The 27,416-nt window shown below is 43.2% G+C and overlaps 1 protein-coding gene across 1 annotated transcript in view; it reads right to left on the bottom strand.

Moving 5' to 3' along the window:
• Atxn10 (ataxin 10) overlaps positions 1–27,416 on the bottom strand; it is a 122,122-nt gene that overhangs the window by 55,919 nt on the left and 38,787 nt on the right. Inside the window, exons 5-9 of the mRNA XM_032919020.1 lie at positions 26,899–27,057; positions 22,638–22,718; positions 18,291–18,456; positions 12,660–12,768; positions 10,893–11,062 (exon numbers count right to left, since the gene is read on the bottom strand). Of these exons, the coding sequence (XP_032774911.1) occupies positions 10,893–11,062; positions 12,660–12,768; positions 18,291–18,456; positions 22,638–22,718; positions 26,899–27,057 (685 nt within the window). The remainder of the gene's footprint in view (positions 1–10,892; positions 11,063–12,659; positions 12,769–18,290; positions 18,457–22,637; positions 22,719–26,898; positions 27,058–27,416) is intronic.

The following is a 27,416-nucleotide window of genomic DNA, read 5'->3' as shown; positions in this document are numbered from 1 at the left end:
ACAGAGAGCCGTGCTGTAACCACAGGAGCACACTGGAGTACAGCACTAGAGACACCTGTACAAGATTGCTACTGGTGTTACTGGATTAATGAGACTTAGTCCTCACAACAAACACGAGCTCAGGAAAATCACCTCTTCTTTCTAGATGAGGTAAAACTCAAAAGTTAAACATGTGAAGGGCTGCCCAGTGAGAAAAAAATAGAATTTAAACTGTTTTTTTTTTTCTGTACAATTCAGTTTCCTTGCACTGTGCTAAAGGGAAGACAATGTACAAGAAACAGGCAATCAAGGAAAGTTCAGTGAAAATACTGAATACTGAAATACAGGCCCCTGGCTCATAGCTGCTCTCAGTAGCTCCTGCGAGACTGGGGGATACGTTCTTCTGTTCACCCTTGGATGGGCATCTGCATCATCCTGAGAAGTCAGAAATGAAACTGCAGATAGGAAGTGAGAAGTATGAGAATGTAACTGGGATAAGGTCTGCAGAAGACGAAGGGGTGGCTCAAAGGTCTTCAGTGGGCCAGTGACAAGGAGAGTACAATTCTGGAGCTCACAGGCTGCCAGTTCGACGGGGCTAGTTTGCTGAGATGTGTGCAGGCAGAGAGCAGGAATCAGCTGCCGCACGAAGGTCCAAAGTCTGTTGTCAGCGTAGGCTTAGAATCCTGACCAATGCTAAGATTGGTGAGAGGTGGCGAGACCTTCTATGACGTCAGGAGATGGAGACAGAAGCAAAGCACAGTTTGAGGATAAGCTTACAAGACAGGAGCCATGGGTCCTCCATGTTTAGAGAAACCAATCCCACAGGGCAGGAGCAAATTAAAACCCCATACATCACTAGAAGAAAGTCCACTGAAGAGATGGAGAAGAGGAGAGGAGGGTGGTGAAAAGGGACAAGGACAGAGATATACAAAAAAAATGAGAAAAATGGTGTACAGGGCCTAGGGAAACACCAATCTTCTAGAGCAAATAAAATCGTCTTAAATAACTAAAAGCAAATGTAAGAAGGTAGCACAATCAAAGTCCATCTTAAAAACAGCACAAGGTTCGGAAATGAAATCTCCAATAATCTCCAAAGGCTGCAACGGTCCTCACACTCAGCTCTGGCAGCTGAGTGCAGAGGTCACCTGGCAAAATCCAGTGCTGAGCCACGAGCCAGCTTCACAGGCATCTGCACTCCCCTTCCGAGGGAGGCCAGCCCACAGCAGGCTGCCCATCCCCTGCTTCCCTCATCTGCTCACATAGACACAGGGCTTGTCCTGAACTCGGTGGAGTCTTCCCATCTCTCTGGTACACACCGCAGACACGCAATCTCCAGCTAGCCTCACGAACTCACTTAAATGGCAAGTTTTTACATCTGTCTCCCTGTGCACATGAGTTCCTTAAGAGGGCACTATGCCAAACCCATCTCTACATTCTCACCGTCTAGAACACCAGTTGGTGCATGGCAGATGGCAAATGCATACTTGAGCTAAACTACAAGTTTCTACCATGATGACAGAACAGCACGGCAGGTCCTATCTGGAGAACAGAAGAGAAATGGCCTCATTCCAACCACTACATAGCAGTGACATAGATTTGAGTTAAACGTCACAGCATGGGACACTCAATGCCACTCTTCTACTAGAATAAGGTGGTATAAAATTAATTCTACCAAGATAAGATAAGCTTTTAAAAGGAAGGGGTGCCAGGTAATTACTTCGAGATAGATTTTTTTTTTTAATATTTATAGAATGTAACTCTGATCCTTTGCTGCCAGGAAAAGCAAACGATTAACCACGCCAAAGACTGACAACATTTCAGATGTATGCGAGACAGTTCCACCTTTTCAGCCCCCTCAGAAATGGAAGGAGCTAGTTTAACACTTGAAATAAAAACTTTGTCATTTTCCCAAACTAATGATGGCTGCAGAGATAGAAACACTTGGGTTTTCATTAGATTGTGACATGCGGCAGAAATGTGAAACATGCACTCATCCACCAAAGCTGACATGCCCAAACCAGATCCCCTGCCAGCAGACGGTAAATACGAATCCGATTCCTTTGCAGTAGGAAAAAAGAAACCCCACACACTGCAGCAGTAATCCTTCCATTTCTGTCTGCTTGCCTCTGCCTTCTCTTGCACACTGACAAATTGATATGCACTCAAGAATGTCCCCAGTCACTTTGAAATGAGTTTTTAATTATTTTTGTTAGTAAAATTCCCCAGATCATATGCTAATGTTTTACTCCTAATTTTTTTTCTATAAAAGCTGAATTGAAATTCTGTTAAACCCTAGAGACTAACTGAGCAAGGTACGAACACGTGCACAGACTGTGCAAGGGGAACACAGGAAGAAAGAATGGCTATAGTCACCAAGAACTACCATTTTCTTCCTATCAAGGGCAAACAGGACTCTAGATCCATGCCGCTTTGTGCCTGTGTGTGCGTGCGTGCGTGTGCGCACACGCGCATGTTAAATAACTCATCCTCTTAACTCTGAGGTGCTGCAAGAGTGAACTAAACACGCTATAAGCCAGCCCTGCTGCAAGTGCACATGAGGAGGCTGGACGTTAGCATCAGTAGCATCAGGAGTCCTCAATCCCTCTCCACCTCGTTTTCTCCCGCAGGTTTTCTCACTGAACCTGGAGCTCAGCAGCTTGACTGACTGGCAACAGAGTGTCCTGAGGAAACACAAAGCATAGGCCCTGGGCCTGCAGCAGGAAGAGCAACGGATGGCGGATGGCTCCCGCTGCTCCTGTAAGTGTCCCCTTTAAGGAATGCCATGCCCCTCCCACACAAGTACAAGCTCACTACTCCTCTTACAAAACAGAAAAGGAGGCAGGCGTCCTGAAGTCGAACAATGAAGCATCCTTGGTGCTTTAACTTTTGTGGCAGTTATTAGGGACTGCATGTAGGCCCTACACAGGCCGGGCAGATGTTCCACCATGGAGCTGCCACTGCCGCCTTCCTCTGTGCCTTTAAAAAGCCAGTCCAGCTGCAACAGACTAAATCTCTCTGTGTGTCCTCAAGATAGGAATTTTAATTTCACTTTCTGTAGCAGGAACTTTAAGTTCAAGAAACTAATGGTGACAGCTTGATTTATGAATTTTGACATATTTCTTGAACTTGGATTATATTACAAAGAAGTGGAATTCGAAGCGAGCCAGATCTTGTCTATACACTCAATCATCAAATCAATAAGCTGTAACTCTGAGAGCACACAGTGCAGGCAAGAGGACACAGACCTGAGACTGAAAATTTCCTCCAGGGCTGGTGGCTCAAGGGGTAAGGGCTCCTGCTTGTGCCTGATGAACTCCACTTGTAGAACCCGCACGGGGAAAGGAAGACCTGACTTACAAAAGCTGTCTTTTGTTTGTCTGTTCACTATTTAAATGTCCATTTAATGTATGTGCGGGTAGGGGTTCCCATACTCTCAGACTGTCCTAGAACACACTGTGGAATAAATATAGAAAATACTTCTCCTCTTCAGTGAATAATGCCAAGAAAAAAATTCAACTAGAAAAGCATTTGTGGTAGACCTGACAAGAAAAAAAAGTGCTCTCATCCCAAAACAAATTCTCTTACTTCCTTCACTACTTCCTCAAACAGGCCTCACCTAGAAAGACAAGTATCAAGATTACTTTACACTTAGTAAATTCTTATGACACGTTATCTACAAACATATATATATGAGACAGACAGACAGACAGACAGACAGATATGGGGTCAGCAATATGGTTCAGTGGATAAACAAAACTTAAATGCCACCAAACCTAAGAACCTAAGTTCAAAACCCAGAACCCATATAGTGGAAAGAGAAAACCAACTCCTGTAAGTTGTCTGACTTCCACACTCATGCCCTAATGTGCATACACAGACACTCATACTACCCGCTCCCACACAAAAATAAATGTAAGAGAACTTTTCAGCACGTAGTTGGGAGATGATGAAATGTACTGCATCTATCCACCAACAGCCTGAGGGGAAGCTCAGGTCCGTGGAGAGTCGGAGTAGTGTGTCAGATGCAGCCACACTCTGTCCTCAGGACCCCACAGTGAGTACAGCGGGCTCCGTCTGCAGCAAGGAAGCTGGGAGCAGAAGTGATGGCCTATAGTCAGTGGACAGCTGGCCGAGGAGCCGCTCTGTGCTCACTACATTATAGTGTGTCTGCACTACTGCAAGCCACCACCTAATGTAAGGACGGAAGGAAAGCAGCCGCAGAACACACAGTCATGGGGCTGAGCCCTGAGAAGACAGACAGCATGACGGACAAACATACACCATGACTTGGAAAGAAGTCCAGATGCATTTACAGTTCAGCAACCCAACACCTCTACAGAATGATCAGCTCAAGAGCCATGGGAAGCCTGGGCACAATGCACTGCTCAGCAGCAGACATGTAGAAGAGTTTGATGGAAGAGTTATACAGGGGCAGAAGCCAGGAAGGAGGTCTGAGGTTGTCAGTAGAGCTGACAACAGATCTAGCCTGCTATGGTAAAGGGGAGCTATAATCAAAATTTCCACATGTCTCTGGCTGGTGGTTAATCCTCACACACCAAAGACAAGTAGAAGCAAAACATAAGCACATGTATACTGAAATACACACCATGATAATCCACATACAGAATCCAATTGCATATGCAGAGTAAGGTAGAAAGGAAACACCACCAAGGGAAGGCACAGTGGAGTAGAACCTGATTCTGGCTGGTCTGAAGTTTCCAAAGGTTTACAATGCTGATCAGCAGCCATTAAAAGAGCAGCTTGAGAATACATGGATGAGAAAAGTGATTGGAGCCCAGAGGTGGTGGTGCAGGCCTTTAATTTCAGAACTGGGGAGGCAGAGGCAGGAGGATCTCTGAATTCAAGGCCAGCCTGGACAGTGAGTTTCAGGACAGCCTGTGTTCCAGGACACAGAAAGACCTGGTCTCGAAAAACAAAAGGAAAAAAGAAAAAGAAAAAGAAGAGAAAAGAGTGTGGGAAGTTCACATGATGCTAGCACAGGACAAGACTACAGAAAGTGGCCCTTCTCGTGGCAGACAGTAAGGACTCTGGAACCCCGGCCTATGCTACAGCTGCTCAACGGAGACATTAGCTCACTCTAATCCAGTCCTTATTCAACCCACCAATAGTCATCACTGATGGACAATAACTAAGAAAAACAGCCTCGCTGAAACAGCTGGGGCACTGGAGTCCAAGCCGTAAGAGTCTCCAGTCTCCTGGTGCACTAAGCAAGCCCCCTGCTTGAAATCGTGTTACACAGGAGGGGACTGTACAGGACTGGCCTGCCAGACTGCTCTGATGTGAGAAACTGAAAGGCTTGCCACACTGCATACAAAAGACACTAAACTGAACCATACAAAAGGGCATAAACTAAGGTGTACACTAAATCAGAATGTATCAAAATATCCTATAGGGCTGCTGAGATGGCTTAGCGGGTAAACTCGCTTGCCACCAAGCCAACATCCTGATTCAATCCACAGGACCTATACTGTAGGACAGAGCCTTCACACATGTACAGTGACATACATGTCCCCAAATACATGCACACTGACTAAATAAACAGATGAATCTCAAACATAAAAGATGTTCAAAGTTATCTCAAAATTCAGAATTTAAAGGAATTTTAATTTTCAGGGGCAAAGTTATTTCTTTCATCTAGTCTTTGTTTACAAACGACTCCTTGAGCACACTCCATATTGTGGCAGTGAACACACAGCAACTTTTTAAAGATTTATTTTCTTTTTAATCATGTGCGTGTGAGTGGAGGTGCTGAGGAGGTTGGGGGATGTCAAATCCCCCTAGAGCTAGAGCTGCAGGCAGATGTGAGCCACCTAACATGGGTGGTGGGAACAGAACTTGCGTCCTCTACAAGAGCAGTGCAATCTTACCTGCCAAGCCAGCTCTGTCCAGCCCCTACCACAAATATGTGTTTAAGATAATTGTTATGGCCAACTGAAGTGGTAGAGGGTCCGCCTGCCATGCACAAGACCCTACGGCATACACATATGGACAGGAAAGATTTTAAAAGAGCCATTGTGGGAAGGAGGGAAGGGAAGAGGAAAGCAGGGGTGGAGGAGGGCAATGGGGAAGGGGATGACTAAGAACAAAGCAAATAACATGTGTGCCTGAAAATACCTGGAAACCTATAGCACTGTAGTGTAACTTACACTTGTAACTAAAAATTACAGATCACAAAAGATAAACCTTCCCTTATAAATTACCAGGTAAAATCTTAAAGACGTAGCACAATGAGCAAAACAATGGGCGAATGTGCCTGTATGGTCCCAGATGGTAAGAGCCTCTTCCCTAGAGCACAGTCCTGGACAGAGGCCGAGAGTCACACTGTCCTCGCACACTAACCTCACACAGTACCAACTTGACTTTAAATGAACGGATGCATGAAACGAAAGCGCTGTGTGCACATATGTCACCAGGGAGACCACCAGGCACTGGCACCACGTTGGGAATCGCTACCAGGTGGAAAGGTGGCGGGAGGGAAAGAAGGAAGCTGACCGGCATTGCCAGGGAGCCTTTGGCAACAAGGGCACGTATTTAGTCAGTGACAATTTTCTTTGGGGACAAAAAGAAGTACATAAACTGGTTCATCTTCCCAGATATTTCAAATAGTACATTTAGCTTTAAGAATTAAAAAAACTGGGGGGTTGGGGATTTAGCCCGGGGGTAAAGCCGTTGCCTAGCAAGCGCAAGGCCTTGGGTTCGGTCCCCAGCTCCGGAAAAAAAAAAAAAAAAAAGAAGAATTAAAAAAACTTTTTTTCTCTTCAAGTAAGGCACTTACTTAGAGAAGCTACAACAATAGTAAAAAGCAGAAGAATGGAAAAGAGAAAGAGTAACCATACATTCCACATTCTAACAAAGAAGCCAGAGGTGTTAAGAGCCATGTGCTTCTTACAATACAAACCCAAACAGAGGCACTCTCCATCTAGTCCACAAGGGGTTAAAAGTAAACTAATCACTACAGCTGTAACAAAGGAACACCAGGTAAGTGGAGCAACAGACAGAGCAAGGGGGAAGTTGGGAGGATGTGGTAAGGAAGTTGAGACACTTCCAGTTCAGGAAGCAACCTGAACAGTAGACCCACAGCATGACCCAGGAAGTGCTGGCTTCCATCACTTCCGAGCAGGTTGTCCAAAGGTGCAAAAGCCAAGGGAGACTCTTCGTCCCACTAACTCTATGTCCAGCTTTGCTCAGAAAGAACTATTCTGGGATGTCCACCCTAGAATACAAGGCCACCTTTCAGATCCTCTCTGACAGGCCTCTGTAAACACAACTATTAGACTGTGTACCAGTACACATATGTTAGCCCCTCCTGACATCAATGTCATCTTCAGAACATACAGCACCAAGCTTACATTCAAACTGATTCAAATTTCAGTACTGAAATCTCCCTGAGCCTTGGTTTCTCCATTAGAAATTGATGGTGACAATTTTTCTGTCAATCTTTTTCAGAGTCATCATGGGCTCTAGAGACCCACTGCAGATGCAAAAGACAGGAAACTCAAAAGGCCACAGGAGTGCCTTACTCAGCTGCTGGGCACTGCATTCCAATGAATGCCATTTTATGACACGCAGAAATCGGGTAGGGCTCAAAAGGCTTCTATGCAGGCTCCAGAGGAACGAGGCATTGTGTAAAGATTCTACCAAAGTCCCTGTTGCCAATAGCTTGGTGGGTCAGAGGCAAGATGCCCAGATGTTCCTTATACAACACAACAGAATCCTCTAAGCAATCAAGTGCATTTTTCATAAGCTGTGCCTGCTTTCAAGAGCCCCACAAAAGTCACTAGAGGGAAGATGACCTGCCTACCCTCCTGTGTCTCCCAGCTATGTGTATGAAATTCTGCCTTCATTGCAAGTAGTTTCTGGAGATGCTAGAGTGTATAGGCTGGAAAAGCTTACCTGGAGGGAACTCATCTAAGAAGCCTTGGGGAAACCATTATCCACACGAGGTGAAGATTTTGGGGTGCTACTGCTTTGGAGTCCCCTGTTCTTATTAGTAGTCTCTTACCCAAAGTAAGCCCCCAAAACTCCCTGGTTCCCCATGTGAGCTATGGACTCCCCAGGATCATAGTTGGGTATGTTTTTAGGAGAATGTACAGAGGAGATAGTTGTTCCTAGAGAATCCCAGGAGAGGGATTCTCACAGCATTCCTAGAGTGGAACCTGCCTAGGAGACAAACTCATCAACCAAAGAAGGGCCTGAAGGTTGAGGACATTCACGGTTGATGGAGAAGCGGAGACAAACAGGAATGAAAGAACCACGGGAGTTTTACAGCGAGTTGGATGGCCTGTGGGCTGGGCATCTGCAGGAAGTCTACATTAGAGTGCAGGAGACCAGGAACAGACCTGGGAATTCTCAGGAAAGCAAATCTAAATTCTACTCTGGGTTCTGCCAACACACCCGGGGACAGCCTCTCCTTTGCTCCCAGCAAAACCTGCTTTGCAAGGCTACTGCAGAGGTTAGGGCTGACAAACCTGTAGGAAGACATGGTGCAGCCACACAACATTGAACAAAGATATCATGTTGGTCCTTTCTGCTTTCAGTGAGATGAGACAAATCCCCCTACCCGGGGTCTTTATCTAGTCTTGGAAATCTAAAGCCAAGTGTCTCCGTAGGCTCCAATTTGCATAGAAGCCAAACAAACCACCTATACAACAGACAGGGAATTAGTGACTTATTATAAAGAACTGGTCCCCAAACTTCCACTTCCCCAGAACTGTAATGAAAATTGTTGAAAGCTACTGAACTTTATCCCTTGCAGGAAAATATATTTTTACTATCCAACTGGAATCAGGATTGACCTACAAGAATAAAGAAGCTTACAGAACATAGAGGGGGTGGGAGGCAGTAAGGCTTTCAGGCTCCGGCCTCTTGTTAGCACAGGAAAGACACTGGGGAAGAGGAATTCTCACACTCAGAGAATGAACCCTTCATACTCTCCAGAGTGTTTGCTGTATGAGAGAACACACCAGCAACTTCCCGTGGGCCCCAGAGCCCCACATAGCGCTTGGGCACACACCACATTTACTTAGGGTGCAACCTGCTGCTGACTCTTACGAACTATTTCATAAGCAGAAGGGTTACTACATCATGTTCCTGTAAGAGGCCACTCCAAACTAGCAACAAAGCAATCACTGACAAGAGAACTCACCGAAAGAAAGGCGTTTGGGTTACTGGAAAAGTAGTGTCTTATTCTCCATCAACTTTCTTTAACAAAAGTCAGACCAGTAAGTTTCCAGGAGGGAGTCAGAGGTCTTAGATAATGCCTGCTCTATGAGGAGGAATATCCCAATTGTACGCACACTGGACAAAACATAGCCAACCACTATGTAACAGAGTGAGAGCTGTTAGCAACTGCGACGTATCACAAAGGCTCTCTGGGCTTTCAGTCTTTACCCCATCTTTTCCAGAAGGACGACTTCTACTATCGAATCAAGGATGCACGCTTCCCTACTATCTCTGAGGTAAACTTTCTGTCTTACAGTTTCTATTTTTATTGTATCTTCTTATTCATATAATACATATTGACCATCCAATGTCACAACTGCTCCTTTAAAATCCCTGGTTGCACTCAGCTTCTTTTGATTGACAGTTCTTTTAACAATAGAGCACATTTTCCTGTAGCTCAGGTTCTGGGTGCTAGACACTGTATAAACTATGCTGTGGGAACTCGAAATTATACGATATTCCTCGGAAGGAGGCTATTTGTATGTTTGCTATTTTTAATGAACACTTATTTTAGTTGACTTAAATATAAATTCTGCAGTCTGACAACTCAGATTTCAGTAATTATTTTACCCACAGCTTACCTGCTTGGATCCTGCCAGGTTTGTATGTGACTGAAACATGAGCAAAGCCCTAGTTCGGAAGACTTAGGTCAGGGCACTATTCACCCACAGATGCAGGATGCACAAGCCAAAGATTTCCCTTACAGTAAAGGCCAGTTTGGGTTTTGGGTTTTTAGTTGTTTGTTTGTTTGTTTGTTTGTTTGTTTTGGTTTTTGGTTTCTCTCTCTCTTCCTCCACCCTCCCTCCCTCTTCCTCCCTTTCTTTCTTTTTTAAGATGGGGTCTTGCTATACATCCTAGGCTGGTCTTGTAATGAACCAACCACCTGTTTGGTCCTTCCTGGGGCACGGATAACATGTCTTGTCAACATGCTTGGCTCCATGTTTCTGACATGCATATTACTAGAAAACTTTCCAAACCTGTTAATCATTTTTGTTGTTGTTGTTCTTTCTTCGGCTTTTGAGGCTGGACCTCACTACACAGCTCTGGCCAGCCTAGAACTGCACAGAGATCCACTTGTCTCCAAGCCTGGCTTGTTTTTGCTTTTATTTTATGGACTGTTCCCTACATCATAATAGAGTCTTAAATAAACAGACTTCAGACACACACTACTAATTTACAAGAAGGGAGAATGTCCCAAATACATTCAGGAGAAAAACAATGCAAAAACTATAAAAATACAGACCCTGAAGCAAAAGAATATGACATACAGGAATGGCCAGATGGCTCGGCAGATATAAGCACGTGATGCACAGCCTCTCAACCTAAGCTTGATTTCCAAAATGGATGTTTAAAGAAGAGGACCAACTTCACATGCATGTACTGGCAAACATGTGCCTACACTGTCTTATACCCATACATGTAACACACACACACACACACACAAAACACTAAGAGGTAAAAATTTCAAGTATGACGTACCATGTTATGTGTAGAAGAAATATGTAATATTCTATTTCATGCTACATATTAACCTATAGATATTCTTTTCAATCGATTCTCTAAAACTCAAGTAAGGATTTTACATGCCCTCTGCCCAGAGGGAAGGTATTCTAAATTGTAACTGGCATATCCTCAATAGTTATATGCGGCACACCGAGAGATAATCTTACTTTGTCTTGGTTTTCTTTATTCTTGTAGCACAGATTTCCAATCAGACGGATGAGGTGAGACTTAAACCCTTCAGTCATGTGTTCGATATCACCCTCTGCTTTTAGAGAGTCGGAGGGACTGAAGATGTTCGTGCTATCTTTTCCAACTGAATGAATCACTCGTAAAACATCTAGAACAAAAGAGTACAATTCATTTTCCATAAGAAATTAGACAGTATCTAAGTTCTCGGTAAACAAACCTAATGATTAACATAGTCAGTGCCTCTTCAATGTTGATTCGTGTGGGGACTAAGGAGAACCCTGGCCTGGTGTGCGTCTGTTCATCCTCACACTGACAGGAGGACAGCAGCAGTAACGATAACCAGACAGCTTCTTTGCTTTTACATGAATTTTTTAGTCCCAGTTTGAAGGATGCTGATCATAGCAACTAACCTCACCTGGGCTTTCTATTTATTCACAAAGGAAACTTAGCTAAAAGTTTGCAACTACTTTTTTCTTACAAATTTCAATTGATTTATGCAAAAGCTAATGCAATAACATAGTCAAGAAAGTATAGATCACAACAGGTTTCAGTAATGACTTTTCTCAATGGCCAAATAATCAGACTCAGCCATGATTGACCTTAGCTACATCACAAGAATAATATTGCTATATACAATGAATACCCCAAGCAGCCTAAAGAAACAGACAGTCTGCCAGGCTATAGGAACGGGATTTATACATTTTCCATATCATTTTACTTAATCCTCTGAATAAACCCATTAAATGCAGACATCACTTTGACAATTTTCCATGAAGCATTGGACTCGGAGAGGCTCACTGGGCAGAGATGGACAGCAATGCACATTGTCCTAACTTCATAGCGATTCCCTGTCTGGTAACTTAATCTGATCATCATTAAAAGTATCACATTCTAAATAGAACTCTGTTAGTACATGCCTTTAATCCCAGCACTCAGGAGGCAGAGGGAAGTGGATCTCTGTGAGTTCAAGGTCAGCAGAGTGAGTTTTGGGGCAGTCAGGGCTATACAAAGAAACCCTGTCTTGAAAAAAACAAAAAATACAACTCTGGGATGGACTCCTAAGTGACTTCCACAGATCACTGCTAGCTCAACCACATGTGGGTTTAAAGACATCTTTCTTGTATACTAACATCCATGAAAAGGTGCCTGACCTTTTCTTAAGGAAAGCACTGGACACTGACAAGTAGAACCTAGGGTTGGGTATCCATACAAACCAAGGTTCTATTGAACTTAATTTGCAAACAGCTTTTGAGTAAAGTCAGTAGTGCCTCAAATAATGGCTTCTTAATCAGAAAAGGCTTCTTGTTTCAAGAGTAAATCTATAATGTGAGTGAAACACTCTTATTTGTTCTCAGAAGTATATCCAGAGAAAAGGTATTACCAGATTTTATAAATAAAACTCATGATAAAATAAAACTTATGAAAATCACCCTTATCATTTGCAAATCCCCATCATCAGTTCACTACAAACATTCCTCTGAGGTGGCACCATAGGTATTTGCAGAAGGGTCTGCTTCGTCATCACACTGCAAAGCAGGACTCCAGCTCCACAGCAGGGAAGGAACAAGGTGGCCTCAGCTTGGGTGACTCCAGCTGTGATCATGACACTATAATTCCACCCAAGGAAAAAGTTCAAAGACTCTCAAGTGAAAACACCAAAGGTAAGGGCTTGTGTTTGAACTTATACCACAGAGTACTATCAAAGATTTCCTAACTGAAAGCCCTGTGTGTGCTCGCTCACTCACCAATCACGCGTTCCATCAGGCCAGGAAAAACCTGCAGGTAGCCGAGCAGCTCAGTGTTGGACGTCATTTCACACAAGACATCCAGGAGCCGAATCGTAACCAGTGCTTCCTAAAACGACAAGAAAACCTCCTTGCTAGGAACCAGAATCTCAACTTTGACTGTTAGAAATGACAGTGAGAGAATGAAATGCTCTAACAAATGCTATGTGACACGTCTGTCTGCAGGGAGAGAGAACTGCTGAATGCTCTTGAAGGCTCACTATCAGCACCGTCAAGAGGGCAGGGTCATATGTCATTGCATGTCTTCTTGGAGCAAAGAGACAGCAAAGCTCTTATTGGAGCAAAAGCCTCCCGACAGTGGGATGAATGTTCAAAATTACAAGCTGCACATAACACTTATACAAACACTCTCTTTTTAAAGCATTCTCAGTATCAAAGTTCCACTTTAGAGATGGAAACATTCCTGAAAAACACATTAACTTCTTGTCCATGAAAATCTTGTAAAGTCCTGTGATCTTAAAACAAACCACTAACTTCAAGAACTGACATTAACTCTCTGTGAATCTCAGACTGCATGCAGTGTGTCAGAAGATGGGAAACATAATCTGAAAATGCTAGCTCAGAGCTAATGGTTTCTATGAAACAGAAAGCAAGCCAGGAAACTACCATGTGCCAACTACATGGCATCCCAATGTTCCAATAGATTTTTCAAAGATGTAATTTTCACAGATTTCAAAGCATACTTCTTCAAGTATACATCATTTGACAAAGCATTGTAGCACCTATAAATTTAAATCATGAAGATAAAATTCTTCGACAAATGTAAATTTTTTGATAATACCATTCTTTATATTCTTTAGAAAAATTTAAGATAAGTCTTTAATGTAGCTTTCTACAAATCTCAAATAATATCAAGAAACAAGAAATTTTAATGCCTTGAGCCTTTGTTTCAAAGCTTTCACTTGCTGATAAAGGGATAAGAGGAAGCATAGATGCTAAGTGTGAAGTCAGTCTCACAGGTAAGCCCATTAGCTCAGCCGTGCTTCAACAGGCGCTTCCGGTGAGTGGGCACAGCCCAGACTATCTCCTCTACACAAGTCTACTGGAGAATCGCAGGCTGAGTCTGCATAGCACACAGTGTTTGGGTTTTTCTTTTAATTTGTTTTCTGTAAACATAAAATTTATTAAAACCCCTCACAAGAAATCCTATTCTGAACATTCTTTGCTATACTGCAAATATCTGCAGTTTTGAACAAATAAATGTGGGTTTATACATTCTTAGAAATCCAACTGTTGATTGAGTAAAAAGTGGGTGCATTTAAATTAGTTTAGCAGTATTTTTAATGGTATGCCAACCCACTAGAAGATTGTTACAACACCTTACAATTTTTTTAAAAGATGTAATTCATTTTTTTAATTATATGGATGTGCTTGAAGTAGGTTTATGCACATGACAGAGGGTTCCCAGGGAGCCCAGAAGCGCCTTTCTCACTGGTCCGGAGCTGACTGGTTACTGTAGCCTTCAGAGGCCAGGAGCCTCAGGGCTCGGCCTGTTTCTGCCTCCTCAGTGCTGGGACGACGACGAGAGCACAGCACCACACCCGGCTCTTTCACACTGAGTTCTGGGGATCAAATTCGGGCCCCAAAGCTCATATGGCAAGCACTTCTTATCTCCATAGCCCTATCTTTATTCTTAGTTCCAAGAGAGTAAGTTTAAAAATCTTTAATTAGCCTAGCAAGCGCAAGGCCCTGGGTTCGGTCCCCAGCTCCGGAAAAAAAAAAAAAAACTTTAATTATACATAAGTCTGTGTGTATCTGTGTGGGTGTGTGCAGGTGCCCACAGAGGCCAGAAGCATTGAGTTAGAAGCACAGTTGTGAGCAGGGAACTAATCTTGCGTCCTCTGAAAGAATAGTATAGGCCATCACTACTGAGCCATCTCTCCAGCCCTTAAGAGAATTTTGTTTGTTTGGTTTTGTTTGAGACATGGTTTCTCTGTGTAGTCTTGGGTGACCTAGAACTCACTGTGTAGGCCAGGTTGGCCTCAAACTCAAGAGATCTACTCTGCCTCTCAAGTGCTGGAATTAAAGGTGTGCACCACCACCACCTGGCCAAAAGACTAATTTTTAAGTGATATACCAAAAATAATGTTGGCTTAATAAATGCAAGAATCTTAAGGATGTAAATCAGGGATATGTTAGGTGGAATTAAACTGACTTCCTTTCTGTCAGTAACATGGAGTCCAGGAGAAAAATAACTACGTCTAAATAGTGAAACCTTATTCGACTTTAGAAGAACACTGAGTGGGCCACTGAGAACACTTGGCGGGACAGTTCTCGCTCCCAAACCACACAGCCTAAGCACAACCCCTGATATCAACAAGTTGGAAGGAGAGAAGAGATTGCCCTATGACCTCCACACTCCTGCAGGCACATACACACGCCACACCTTCAGTGCCAAATAAATAAGTTAGTAAGAAAATGGTTACAAAATTTGAAAAGGCTAGCTTTAAAAAAAAAACCCCCAGCTCTGAAAAAAAAAAAAAAAAAAAACCCCAATCTACCTGTATTCAAATGGAAGGAGAAACAGCCCCACGTGTGGAAAAGCCAAGGTGAAGAAGAGCAGTGCACACAGCACTGTGAAAAGGAGATGAAGCATGGAGGTGCGAGTGCACAAGGAAAGCCTTCGTACAACAACACAACTGACACACTAATGGCTGTGCAGAACAGAGCTGGGAGCTGGGCAAACCAGAAACTTCCTAACTTTGTTTCACTTACATCAGCTAAAGAACTGTTTACAGAAAAGTGAAATATGAGCAAGGGCAAAAATATGATCCTTATCAGTCCGTGCAGCAGAGGCACCATCCTCACTCAGTCCCTGGGCTCCAGTTAATTAATCGCTACTGCAAAAAGTTGCTTGATATGGGGCTGCAAGGACCAAATGACTCCAAACTCCTCCACTAACGACAATCCTGAAAGTGAACAGGAATCAGGAAACATAAACCTTCCAAAGGAAAGGTGAGGCTCAGGATGAGTGACTAAGTCAGTAAACTCAACCATAAACTATACCAAACAGACTAAATTTGTATCAACCCGGAAATGAGTGGAACACAGCAAAGGACCAGCATGGACACTGAACACTCAACTACGTCCACAAAGAAGCATATGAAGAAAGCTTCAGTGTTTTCAAACTATACAGGCAAAAAAATCCTCAATAAACACAGCTATTTTTAGTCATAGTCTTCAGAAAACTTTACTAATTGTGTTAACGTCATGTCTTTCTAAGAAATCACGTATGGCGTGCTGGCCAATGGCTGGAGGAGACGAAGGCAGAGCCCCGATGTGCACTCACTAACTTCCATGATGACCCTGACAACCAACCAGGCCGTAAATATCTAGATATGAACAGCAGACTCAGCAGTTAACATCAACCAGCTCTGGCATAGGAGTTGAGATATCCCATGCTATATTGGGATATTGGTTCAAGAGTCTCCTTCAAGCCTATTTTTTTTAATTCCCATTTCTATCTCAAAGTATAGTTCATGCAAATCAGCATATTTCCTCTTCTCTTACAGAAACTACTATTTGAAGGGAAAATATGTTTCTACATAAAAATTAGAGGCTGAAGGGACAGATCACGGGTGAGAGTACATGCAAGCTTGAGGACCTGAGTTTGAATCCTTGGTACCATGTTAAAACAAAACAAAACAAAACAAAACTGCATGTGCCTACAACCCAGCACTGGGGCAGACACAGGGGGACCGAGAGAGACTGGAAGCCTGTCAGCCTAGCCAGAAAGGTTAGCTACCAGTTCAATAAGTGACCGTTTCAAGACAGCAAGGTGGAAAATAACAAAGAAAGACACCTGACATCTGCCCTGGCTTGGTTTTTTTTTTTTTTTTTTTTTTTGGCTTCCTAGAAAATTAAGTTTTTAAAATTTTTAAATCACACCTCACTGCTCCCCCTACTGGGAACAAAAGCAACTATCCGCTGAAGGTAAGCCAGCGCTGAGACTTCCTCCTTTCTTTTACAGGAAGAGAACTCTCGGCTACCTGAAGGCAACAAAGACTACAGCCAAATGGCCTTGAATTCAACCACAAAGGGCGGGGCGCGCTCAGCGTGACAAAGTATCACAAGCATGACTTCAATTACGCCAGAAGTGAAGAAACTCCAGGCTCACACGTCAGCGCTCAGGACGTGCCATGATCTCTAATCTGCTTCGCTGCACACCTTTCTGTCTTTCGGTGCTGAGGGAGCGTCCACTCTGGAGCCCGAGCTCTCCCACTGCCAACAGCACTGAGCATCAGCCACTACAGAGTATTTAAAATCTGCCTCACTGAGCTATGGTTTATATGCAACACCCACCTTTAAGTACGCAAAACAGAGGCTCTATCAAACTACACAGCTGTGGCTGTCATAAAAGTTAGTTTGACACAGTTCAAAAAGTTCCCTTGTGTGGAATTACGCTCACTCCCGACTTAAGCCCCAGCGAACATGTGACCTGTTTTCTGTCATTATCATGAGTCTAATTTACTACTCAATCTCACAGAAATGGCACCCTAGTCTAGCTTAGCCACCTGCTCACATGCTGCTTTGGGGCCCTCTTTTATTCGGCTCCAGAACCGCTTTTACTCTGCTACCGAGCAGTTTCCAAGAGAGAACAATTCTGACTTTAACTCACAGGAAAGGTTCAAGTAGGTTTTCGAGTGAAAAGGGAGGATAGAATTACTGCCAACTAGTTTCAGTAGCCTTAGTAGAAAGGAGAGTGTAACTAGGGGAGTTAGAAAGTGCCTACCTAAAAATAAATAAATAAATAAACTTAAAAAACAGGTCAGAAACCTGTATTGAGAAGTTACTTGTTTTAGAATATTATATTTTATTTTTAAAGATTTGTAATTTTTTTATATGTACAAGATTGGACTCTGGTGTATGCCCTCAGAGTCCAAGAAGATGTTACGTTTCCTAAAAGCTGAGTTATAGATGGTTGTGAACGGTCAGGTGGGCACTGGGAACCTAGCTCAGGCCCTTTGCAAGAGCAGCAGGTGAATATGGGCACTTACAACGATGTGACTATGTAACGTGACTACGGCCCTGAGGACAATGAGCAGAAACAATCTACACGTGTAATTACAGGGATGACTGCATCCATGTATTCATTCAGAATGTGTGTTAAATGCCTATGGGACTGATAAGGACACAGCATCAAATCCATCGAAATGTGTCTTTAACGCAAGCCTGTGGATCTGTGCCTAACTGAAAGCAGCAGCCAGAATTACAGAATTACAGCTATTAACGTGGGCAGGGTCTCCCCTTATGTCCAGTTTCTAAGTTCTCTAATAAAGCCACCTATCACTCACTTAAAACCTTTCAATAAGGGCTGGAGAGATGAGTCACCAATGAAGAGCTCTCCCAGAGGACCCGAGTTCAGTTCCAAGCATTCACATAAGAATCCTAAAATTACCTGAAACTCTCGCTCTGGAGGACCTGACTCCTTCTTTTGGCCTCCACAGGCAACACACACACACACACAAACAAATCTTTAGAACCTTTTAAGAAAGACACCTCATGGTCAACTTGATTAAAATAGAAAACGTGCCTGCTCTTCCCCTCCAGGCCTGAGATATGTCTCCTCACCTTGTCCTCCGTCTGAGGTTCTGAGGTCAACTTCAGCACATTCCGACACTGATCCACAAATGAGTTTGCAATCAACTCAGCATGGCGCAAAAATATAGAGATGTCATCCTTCGTCAGCTGCTCATCACCCACGATCTTGGCTATCATGATGTCTAACAGTGTGACCCTGGAAAACAAGAGTTCCCATGAGCACATAACAAGTATGCTGCACGATACCGAGAATGACTGCAGGAGGACAGTTTAAGAGTTACTGTTACTCTTTTTAAACTTTATTTTAATATCTAGCTAGAAAAAGGCTTATTAATAAAGCTGTCAGTCGCCAGTCTTATAAAGATGTTTAGTTTCTTCTATGTGACTTAATAGCAGCAAGAACTTTCCGATACACGTTTTATGTCCATCACTGTTAACACTAAAACAATTTGACATTTCATAAAGGTTGCCAATGAAGTTTTATGAATACAGTCACAATATAATAGTAGCAAGCTGAGATGAGCTGTCCCTTATTCACTATTTAACACTGATCCACACACACACAGTAGCTCATTTAGTCCTCACAAGCCTCCACAGGACAAGCAATATAATCAGTTTTACATTAACGATGTCAATCTAGAAACATCTGTAATCCAGCAGGCATGCACACCCCATGTACAAACATACATGCACGTGTGTAATGTGTACACGCAATAATAATAATGATGATGATAATAATAATAATGAAAAGTGGTCCGGATGAGTTGTGGCCAGCTTAACCTCGCGTGTTGGTTTACTCTGCTACTGTAAAGCAATCAACTGTATGCTAAACATAGCTGTTCCTGATTCTCAAATGCTGGGCACCACACATAACTGTTCATGCTGTATTTTTGACAACTGGGAGAACTGGGTTTTCACTAGAACTGACAATCACGTAAGGCGTTGCACGACACTGCAATGGCTATGATCATTCCACAGCTATGACATCATGAGCACTTTATACTCCGGTACAATCTTATGGGAGGACTGGCACACCAGGTTCATTATGGAGCAAAATGTGATATGGCCCATGACTCTGCCTCCTTGCAAACAAGCACAGCCTAACAAATGTTCTTTAGTGCGTTATTTACTCAGGCACAAGGATGGAAAGCCACCAGACCTAGGTAAGGGTTAGCAGAATCATTGTACGTCAGATTCAAAGACTTGTTTCCCTCCGCTAACCCATGAACTACTGCTTAGGCCTCTTGAGGCTCCCTAGGCACACTCTCATTGCCGAGCCGAGCGCCCATGATTCTGTCTCAGTCACTACCTGACATGTCCATTCTGTTTCTAAGTCACTTGTGACCAAATGGGTATAGTGTCTCTCCAAAGTAGGACTTTTTAAGCAATGAACTTGCAAAAGACTTAGGGAAACTTACCATAGCAAAACAAAACAAAACAAAAAAGAAACCCAACCCTGTTTTATAGTTATATTTAAAGTGAAATAGACTGTTGGGGATTTAGCTCAGTGGTAGAGCGCTTGCCTAGCAAGCGAAAGGCCCTGGGTTCGGTCCCCAGCTCAAAAAAAAAAAAAAAAAAGTGAAATAGACTACAGTTGTTAAAAGTTACATGTTTGCAAACCTGAAAAGGTTCTGATGAGGACAAAAAGTAGGGTAAGAGGCGGGAGAAGAGTATTTTATGAACATTCTAGAGCAAGAAATAAAGCATCCATAATTCAAATTCAAAAATTTCCAGCAAATTTTCAATTTAGATTTGAACTTCCCCAAAAGTGTAATCCGTTCAATACTATTTGCCTCAAAGGCCAAAAGCTGTACTAATCCAGAACAGCAAACTATTCCCACTGAAGCAGTGACAAAGCTCATCTGTACCTACAGATGGACAGACAGACAGAAGAATCAGCTGGCTGAGTAACAGCTACCTCTGTAACCCCAGGAAGCATGACCCAAGATGCTCAGATCCCTAACTGCAAAAACACAACAATGCCAAGTCACAGTGACTTTGAGGACCTGAGCACAGAGGTAGTGTTGGTGTGAATACTATCAGTTCACACAGTGCACACAGTGACACCTTAGCACCAGGACTGGAGAGCACTGGCTGTGAGAACAAGAGGAGTTGATCTTTAATTCCTAGCACCTAGGTAAACCCAGCCATGACCTTATATGCCTGTAACCCCAGTGTTGAGAACAGAGACAAGCAGATCTTGGGAGCAGATGTGCCAGACAGCCTAGCCAAAGCATGAGTTTCAGGTTCAGTGAAAGAACCTCCCTATACAAGAATGAATGACTGAACGAATGAAAGAATTGAAAGACTCTGGAAAGTAATTGAGGAAGACAATATCATCCCCTAATCTCCATGTGCACACATGCATTCATGCACAGGCACACCCTCACACACTTGGACAAACACCACTCCACCACACAGTCCTGGCCCCTAGCGGGTAACTAGGGACTACTTATTTTAGGAGATGGGAGAATGGTAGGAGGTGGGCCTCACTGGAGGAAGGAGATCAGTAAAGGTATGCCTTTGAAGGTTATACATGGTCCCCCATCCCTTCCTCCAGCCCACCAGGAAGTGAGCCACTTTGCTCCCAATTGTGGAGACGTACCTCACAGGGCCCAGAAGCTGGACTATAGTCTCAAACCCCTAAAACTGTGAGCTAGAACAAATCTTTTCCCCATTGACTATTTGCCTTTGTATTTTCACAGGATGTGACTGACCACTGCTTTCCAAAGATACACTAAGGAGAAATACCACAGCCTCCAAAGGAGGAGGGAGACATGGCTGCCGCACAATGCTAACGGTAAAACCAACAGCAGAAACAATTCACAGTTGAGCCTCATGGCACATGCTTGCGATCTCTGCAAAGTCTCCAATGCCAGTTTTTGGGAGGCCAAGGCAGTCTGAGACCAGCTCTGACAAGAGAGCAAGAGATCTGAGGAAGGGACATTCCCTTCGTATTTACTGACTGCTAACAGGCAAGCTCTGAGACCTTAATATTGCAGGAATCTCCTATAATAATCCCATGAGGTGACCACTATTGCCTTCCCTCTGCTTAGATGAAACAGAGCTCTAGAAAGGTTAAATGAGTGAGCCACCCAGACACCAGCCACCCTCTGTTCCTGTGCTATACACACGTTATAGCCTGAGCGCTGTACACAGTGCCTCAGAAGAGCGGCCTTTCCCACCTGACAAGTACACCGGCTCAGCAGGAAGGGGGGCAGACAGTGCATGACACCCCCTCTCGCTACTGAATCACACCAAACAGATTACATGTGTATTCAAACTTCCCTCGCAAAAGGATCTGTTGTCGACAGACTCCAGGCGCTAAGTAAAGGCGACAGAACCCTAACACCCATCATGCAGTTGTTGCCTGTAGCACAGGGGCAGGAGCGCGCTTGGTTCACCTTCATGCCCCAGGAGCCACCACAGATGCTCAGTACACCACTGCTTTATTAACTGGTCGGCAAGTTTTAAAATGTAGACAGCCCCGAACCAATCTGATATTCCAATGTAGCAGGGGTAGAGACACAGTCTGACACCCCAAAGGATTCTTCCACTCCCGTGCTCTCAAGTATGGTTCCTCATTGTCTACTTGCTTCTTCTAAGGATTCTCCACTCACAGGAGAAAAATGTACTTGTCACATAAACCTGCTGAGGAAAACTTGACTCCGTCCTAATGACCTGCCACAGGAAACCTCTGAACAAAGGATACATTCACTCTTCCTCAGGAGACAGAGGGTACCAAGCTTCTACTTCACCCAAAACTCCCATCGCCCCTCCTCTCCAGTCGGACCTCGGCACATCAGCATGGACGCCCAGCAGTAAACACAGTACCCTTCACGCAAAGGCTGAAGTCAGTCAGCACAAAGGCCTCACCACACCCTGTGGTAGGAGGCATGGCACCTGGGCTACGCTCTACCTACGAGCTTGAGTATGACTAGGCTTTGTAAATGTCCCTCCACCACAATAAAGACACAGTACTTTGTGTGAACTATCCACCAGAAAACCATCAACCTAGCAGTGAATATTCTAAATAATCAAACCAGAGATTTATGCACAAATAAGGATGCCCTAAAAAACAACCACAATGTGTGATGGAAACTGCTGTTATAGAATTAAGGAACAGCAACATTTTATTCTTAAAAGTTTTGTTTTTACTTCTTAATAACAACATCCTATATAAATTCTGTAAGCCCTATATACATCACTCACTGCCTGCTGTGGTTCCGCTGCGACGTTGACCAAGCAATGTAAACTCACACATGGACTTAGAGGACTATGCCGATGTGAAACCACACAGAGTTCAGTTCGGGCTCCTGGACACTATATGGAATGCTAACGAGTCAAAACCATACAGCTTTGGGGGCAAGAGATTACCTTTCCTGATTGCTGAGTTTGCCATACATAGCTTCCACCAATTCCGGGCTTTTCAGAAAGTGGTCTGTAATGATCAAGAACCTACAGGAAAAAGGAAGGGAAATTTGGTTACTACAAACAATAAAACATACACATCCTTACCCAATTTATAAACTTATTTCATACAAAAGAAAAGCCTTTCATTTAATTCAACGTTTTACTATAATCTTTTTAAAGTATTTATTGTTATGTATATGGTCTTGTCTGTGTGTATGTACATAGGTATGTAGTATGCATGTGCACCACATGTATGCCTAACCACAGAAGCCAGAAGAGGGTGACAGATCCTCTGGAACTAGAGTTACAGACTGCAGTGAGCTCCATGTGGGTGCCGAGGATTGAACCCAGGTCCTGTGTAAGAGCAGCAAGTGTTCTGAACCCGAGCCATCTCTCTAGGCCATGTTCACTGGCGTCCTCTATGTTTTAAGAAGTTCATAAATTATTTTCTTAGCAGTATCAAGGGGAAAGAAGTCTCGAAATATTCTTTTCTCTAATTTTTCATGTGAAATTTGTATGAAAATAACTCAGTGGATTCAATTAGAAAAGCAAGTCCACTGCAGCTTTGACAGAGCTTTTCGCTGTGAACAGGGACATGACATTTAGTGACAATGTCAGATCTAGACAGGAAGCATAACACACTGTTTTAGTCCAAAGCTTACTGCTGTAAGACGAGGCAGAAAAATGGACATGTCATATTGTTAAAGCTATGCCAACAATGCCGTGATGAATCCTGGCTTGACTTTCCACTTTCAGAGTGCTCCGGTTACCAAGGAAACACCTACAGTGTCAAGCACGGTGCTCATCTGGACTAGAGAGATGGCTGTGGAAGCCTGAGGCAAAGATTATAAGCATATTTCTTCAAAGTACCTCTGTGGCATCTGGAAAGACTGAACACCACTAACACTTCTCAACTGTATCTGACAAAAGGTATCACTAAGATGTAAGAACTAAGAAATGCGATTTTAATAGATACTGTTATAGTAATAAAAGTTGACTATAAAGTAGTAAATACACGAACACACCATTTATTTACTCTCTCATTAACAAATAAAATGTCATTGAGTGTGATAATCAAATGACACACATCAGTGACCACCACACTGTCCTCTATCTAAACATAAACTCCAGGCCTGGAGATGGAGCTCAGCAGCTGCTGCCTACACAGAGCCTGATGCCCCAACACCACCACCTCTGAAACAAAATCTAAACAAGTATCCTATTTCTCCTATAGATCGTTAAAGCTGTCAATCACCACTTGGATTTGAATATTTCTAAGAATAATGAATAATAGTAGTAATGAACGTCAACAGTGTTCACATTACTTAAGGCGGGTTACGAGAGTAAGAGTTACTCTCGGTAAGAGGTACTCAGAGTAAGAGGTGACCAGGGTAAGAGGAATCCATACATTCCAAGCTAGGCTCAGAAGTAAAACTGGAATCCTAAAGCCCATTCATACAGAATTTAGCTATGCGGAAATCAAAACTTTTCTCATGAAAAAATTTGTAAAAAAAAAAAAAAAATATTCAGTCAAGTATGTGCCTATGACCCTAGCACAAGGGAGGCTTATGCAGACAGACTGCTACATTCAAGGCCACAACAAAACAAGACAGCACAACAAAACTCCATGACACCCCTGCCCAAAAACCACAATATTGCAAACACTGTACCACCAACTAGAACACACTTTTACTTCCAAAATTACTCCCCAAACAGCAGAGAAAGAGCCAGGGCCACCATAGACCCAGCTAGTTTGCTCCTGGGCATAGAGCCAGCCATCTCCATAGCCTGCCAGAGAGATATTTGCACCCCATGTTTATTATGTTTTGTTGATGCTAAAGAACTTGGAATCAACCAAACTGTCCACTGATAAATGGATAGTGAATGTCAGACACACACGCGCACACACACACAAATATTATTTAACTCTAAAGAAAAATGTAAGAAAAACTGCAGGAAAATGGATGGACTTAGAATATTTTATACTCGAGGTCACACATTCTCTTTCAGATGCAGAATCTGGTCAATACATATGCAGACAAATGTACAGGAGGGCACAGCATAATACACAGACAAGACGACAAGAAAGGACCGGCATTAGGAAAGGAAGAAGGTTAAGTCTAGGTGACAAACTGAGTAATGAGAGGATATAAAACGCTAAGTGTTCTAGTTCTAAATCTGTCATGGATATTTTGGGTTGGGGGTGGTAAGCAGATAAAATATATCTGAAGGTGAACATACGAAATCCCATGTGAAGCTCTGCAGCCTCAGAATGGCCAATCTAAATGTAAAGAAGTTCACTGAGATGTATAGATTTTGGGGTCTGGTTAATTTTGGTGTGTGATGGCTTTTTTATCTGCAAGAATTTTATGCTATGGAAAATTTATCAAAAATTAAAAATAAAGTCACACAAAACCCCAAAGTATAGAAAAAGACATTACCCAATGACCCAAGCCAAATACAATGCCAAAACCTTCTCGCCCACACTTTGATGTTACTTCGGTATATCACACAGAAAGACCTGGAGCTACTGTTACAGTGTTACACCGCTCCCTCTAGAACAGAGCACCCACGGGAGATGATAAGCCCTCACGTAGCTGGTGCTCTTCACCAGCCAACTGCACGTCTGAGCAAGGGGAAGGGGCAGAAAGTGGATCTCCTCTGACTTCAGGATCAGTTCAGGTTTAAGAGTAAAACAGTTTGTGAAGGCCTCTGTCAGTTCTCAGCCAAGTGCACCGGGTGAGCTGCAGGAGTTGTCAGTTGAGGACTAACTCCCACTCCTGCTCCTGCCTCAACCCCAGCTGCTGACTGCTGACAGCTTCTGAGGTACTCTGAAGTAGATTTTGTGTTTGCTCATGATGAGCCTGGTTGTTTATTCCAAGCTGACAAGATACAGGCCTCGGCTACCCATCAAGTACCTACCAAATAAACAGACTCGGTTCCAAGCTGGCTCGAGGTAAGCTGAGTCTGAGGCCTCCTCCTCAACGCCAGCAGGTGCTGCGTGTGCACATTGAGGGGAGTTTCCAAGGTAAAGGGGTAAAGGGGTAAGGTTTTCACGTAACACTGCTGTTTATTTGCATATGGCAATTCAAGTACAAGTGATATTCAAAAAAGTCAACAATGTTAAACTTAGGTGGAACTTCAATATAATAATATTTCATTTAAGAGGCTCAAATACCAGAGGCCACCCGGGTCCTGATCACACTGCCTACTGTGAGGAATAAATCCAGACACTTGGATTGGTGGGAAAAAATTACTAAAGTGTGAAGAAAAAACATGTAAACAACATTTTTGGTGAGTTTGACAATGAAAAACAAGTCAATTTGTTAGGGGACGATGTAATATCTGTAAATATAAACAGTACGTGATGACCTAACTACTGTACAGTACGTTCTACATGATGATGTAATGACCAGAAACACAGATACTACATGGACATGCTTAACGGAGCCTGAAAGCAGGCCCACGACCTGACACAACTGGCTTGGTGGCCCTGAAGACAAGACAGGCCTATAGAGGCAATTCCTTAGTTGAAAGTCCCTCTTTCCACATGTCCATGTTTGTGTCGAGCTGACAAAAAACGAATCATCACACCTACAGACTCAAGAAGTTGGAAAGATCCCAAAAGGAACAAACCCCAAGTAATTTATACTGAGATGACACTAACCCTGAAACACAAAGGGAAGAAATCTAAAAACAACCAGAGAGAAAGCAGACCCTCCGTTTGCAGAGAATGTGAACAGTAACAAGTGTCTCATTTGCACAACACCCACAGGACAGTGATCTTTAAGGCCCCATCTGCTGAGGGCACAGCAGTCTCCAAAGAGGCTAAGACATTGGTCCTATGTTCATTCGCACACCAAAACTGCCCCCTCCCCATCCTAAATTCAAGGTCAATCTCAAGCTGTATCTCGTTCAGATCTTCAAACAACTATCAGACCACATCTTTTTACTTAAAACTTCTACAAAGGGGTTGAAATTGTAGCTCAGTGGGAGAGCACTTGTCTAAGTAAACTCAATTCCTCTGTATAACAAGAAGTAAACAAATTAATAAGGTAGTAGTTGGAGTAAGCCAGATGTGATAATCTCAGCCACTGGGAGGCTGAGGCAGAGGAGCGAAACTTCAAGGTCAGTCTAGAGAACACAGCAACCCGGGTCAATATACTACTAAACTTCATGAGGTAAGGATGTTCTTAAACGATCTAATCCCTAGCAGGATACTTACGGCCACTCTGACTCTGGGTGCTTTTGGTGAGCTTCTATGACGTTAATTGCAATATTGAGGTTCTCTTCCAGGTCCTTCATCCTTTCAGAATTAAGAGATGTGAACAGAATCATGGAACAGTAGGCAACAATCTTTTTGTCTGGATGATTTAAGCAAGACCTGCCAAACAAAGAAAGGAGACTCTTAGTCCAATTATCAATGCGTAAAATGTGATTGTGACATTAATAAAATAATAATGATCCTTAGCAAATTTAGTTTATATTAATATTTTAGGATATAATAAAGATTATAATGCTGTGGGGGGGAAAAGCATATCTTTGACTATGAAAACAGTAAATATAACAGAACGATACAATAAAATGGAACTGGAGAGATGGTTCAGTGGCTAAAAGCATAATCTGCTCATGCAAAGGATCCAAGGTTCCTAGGAGCTACCCCTGGAGGCTCATGACTGCCCCTAACTCTGGCTCCAAGCGACCTAACACACTTGGCTGAGAGCAACTCTGCTCACACAGGCT

This window comes from Rattus rattus, chromosome 1 (assembly GCF_011064425.1).
Source record: "Rattus rattus isolate New Zealand chromosome 1, Rrattus_CSIRO_v1, whole genome shotgun sequence".
Classification (NCBI taxonomy): Eukaryota; Metazoa; Chordata; class Mammalia; order Rodentia; family Muridae; genus Rattus; species Rattus rattus.
The sequence above is the reverse complement of the archived record's forward strand: the minus strand, read 5'-3'. Positions and strand labels throughout refer to the sequence as shown.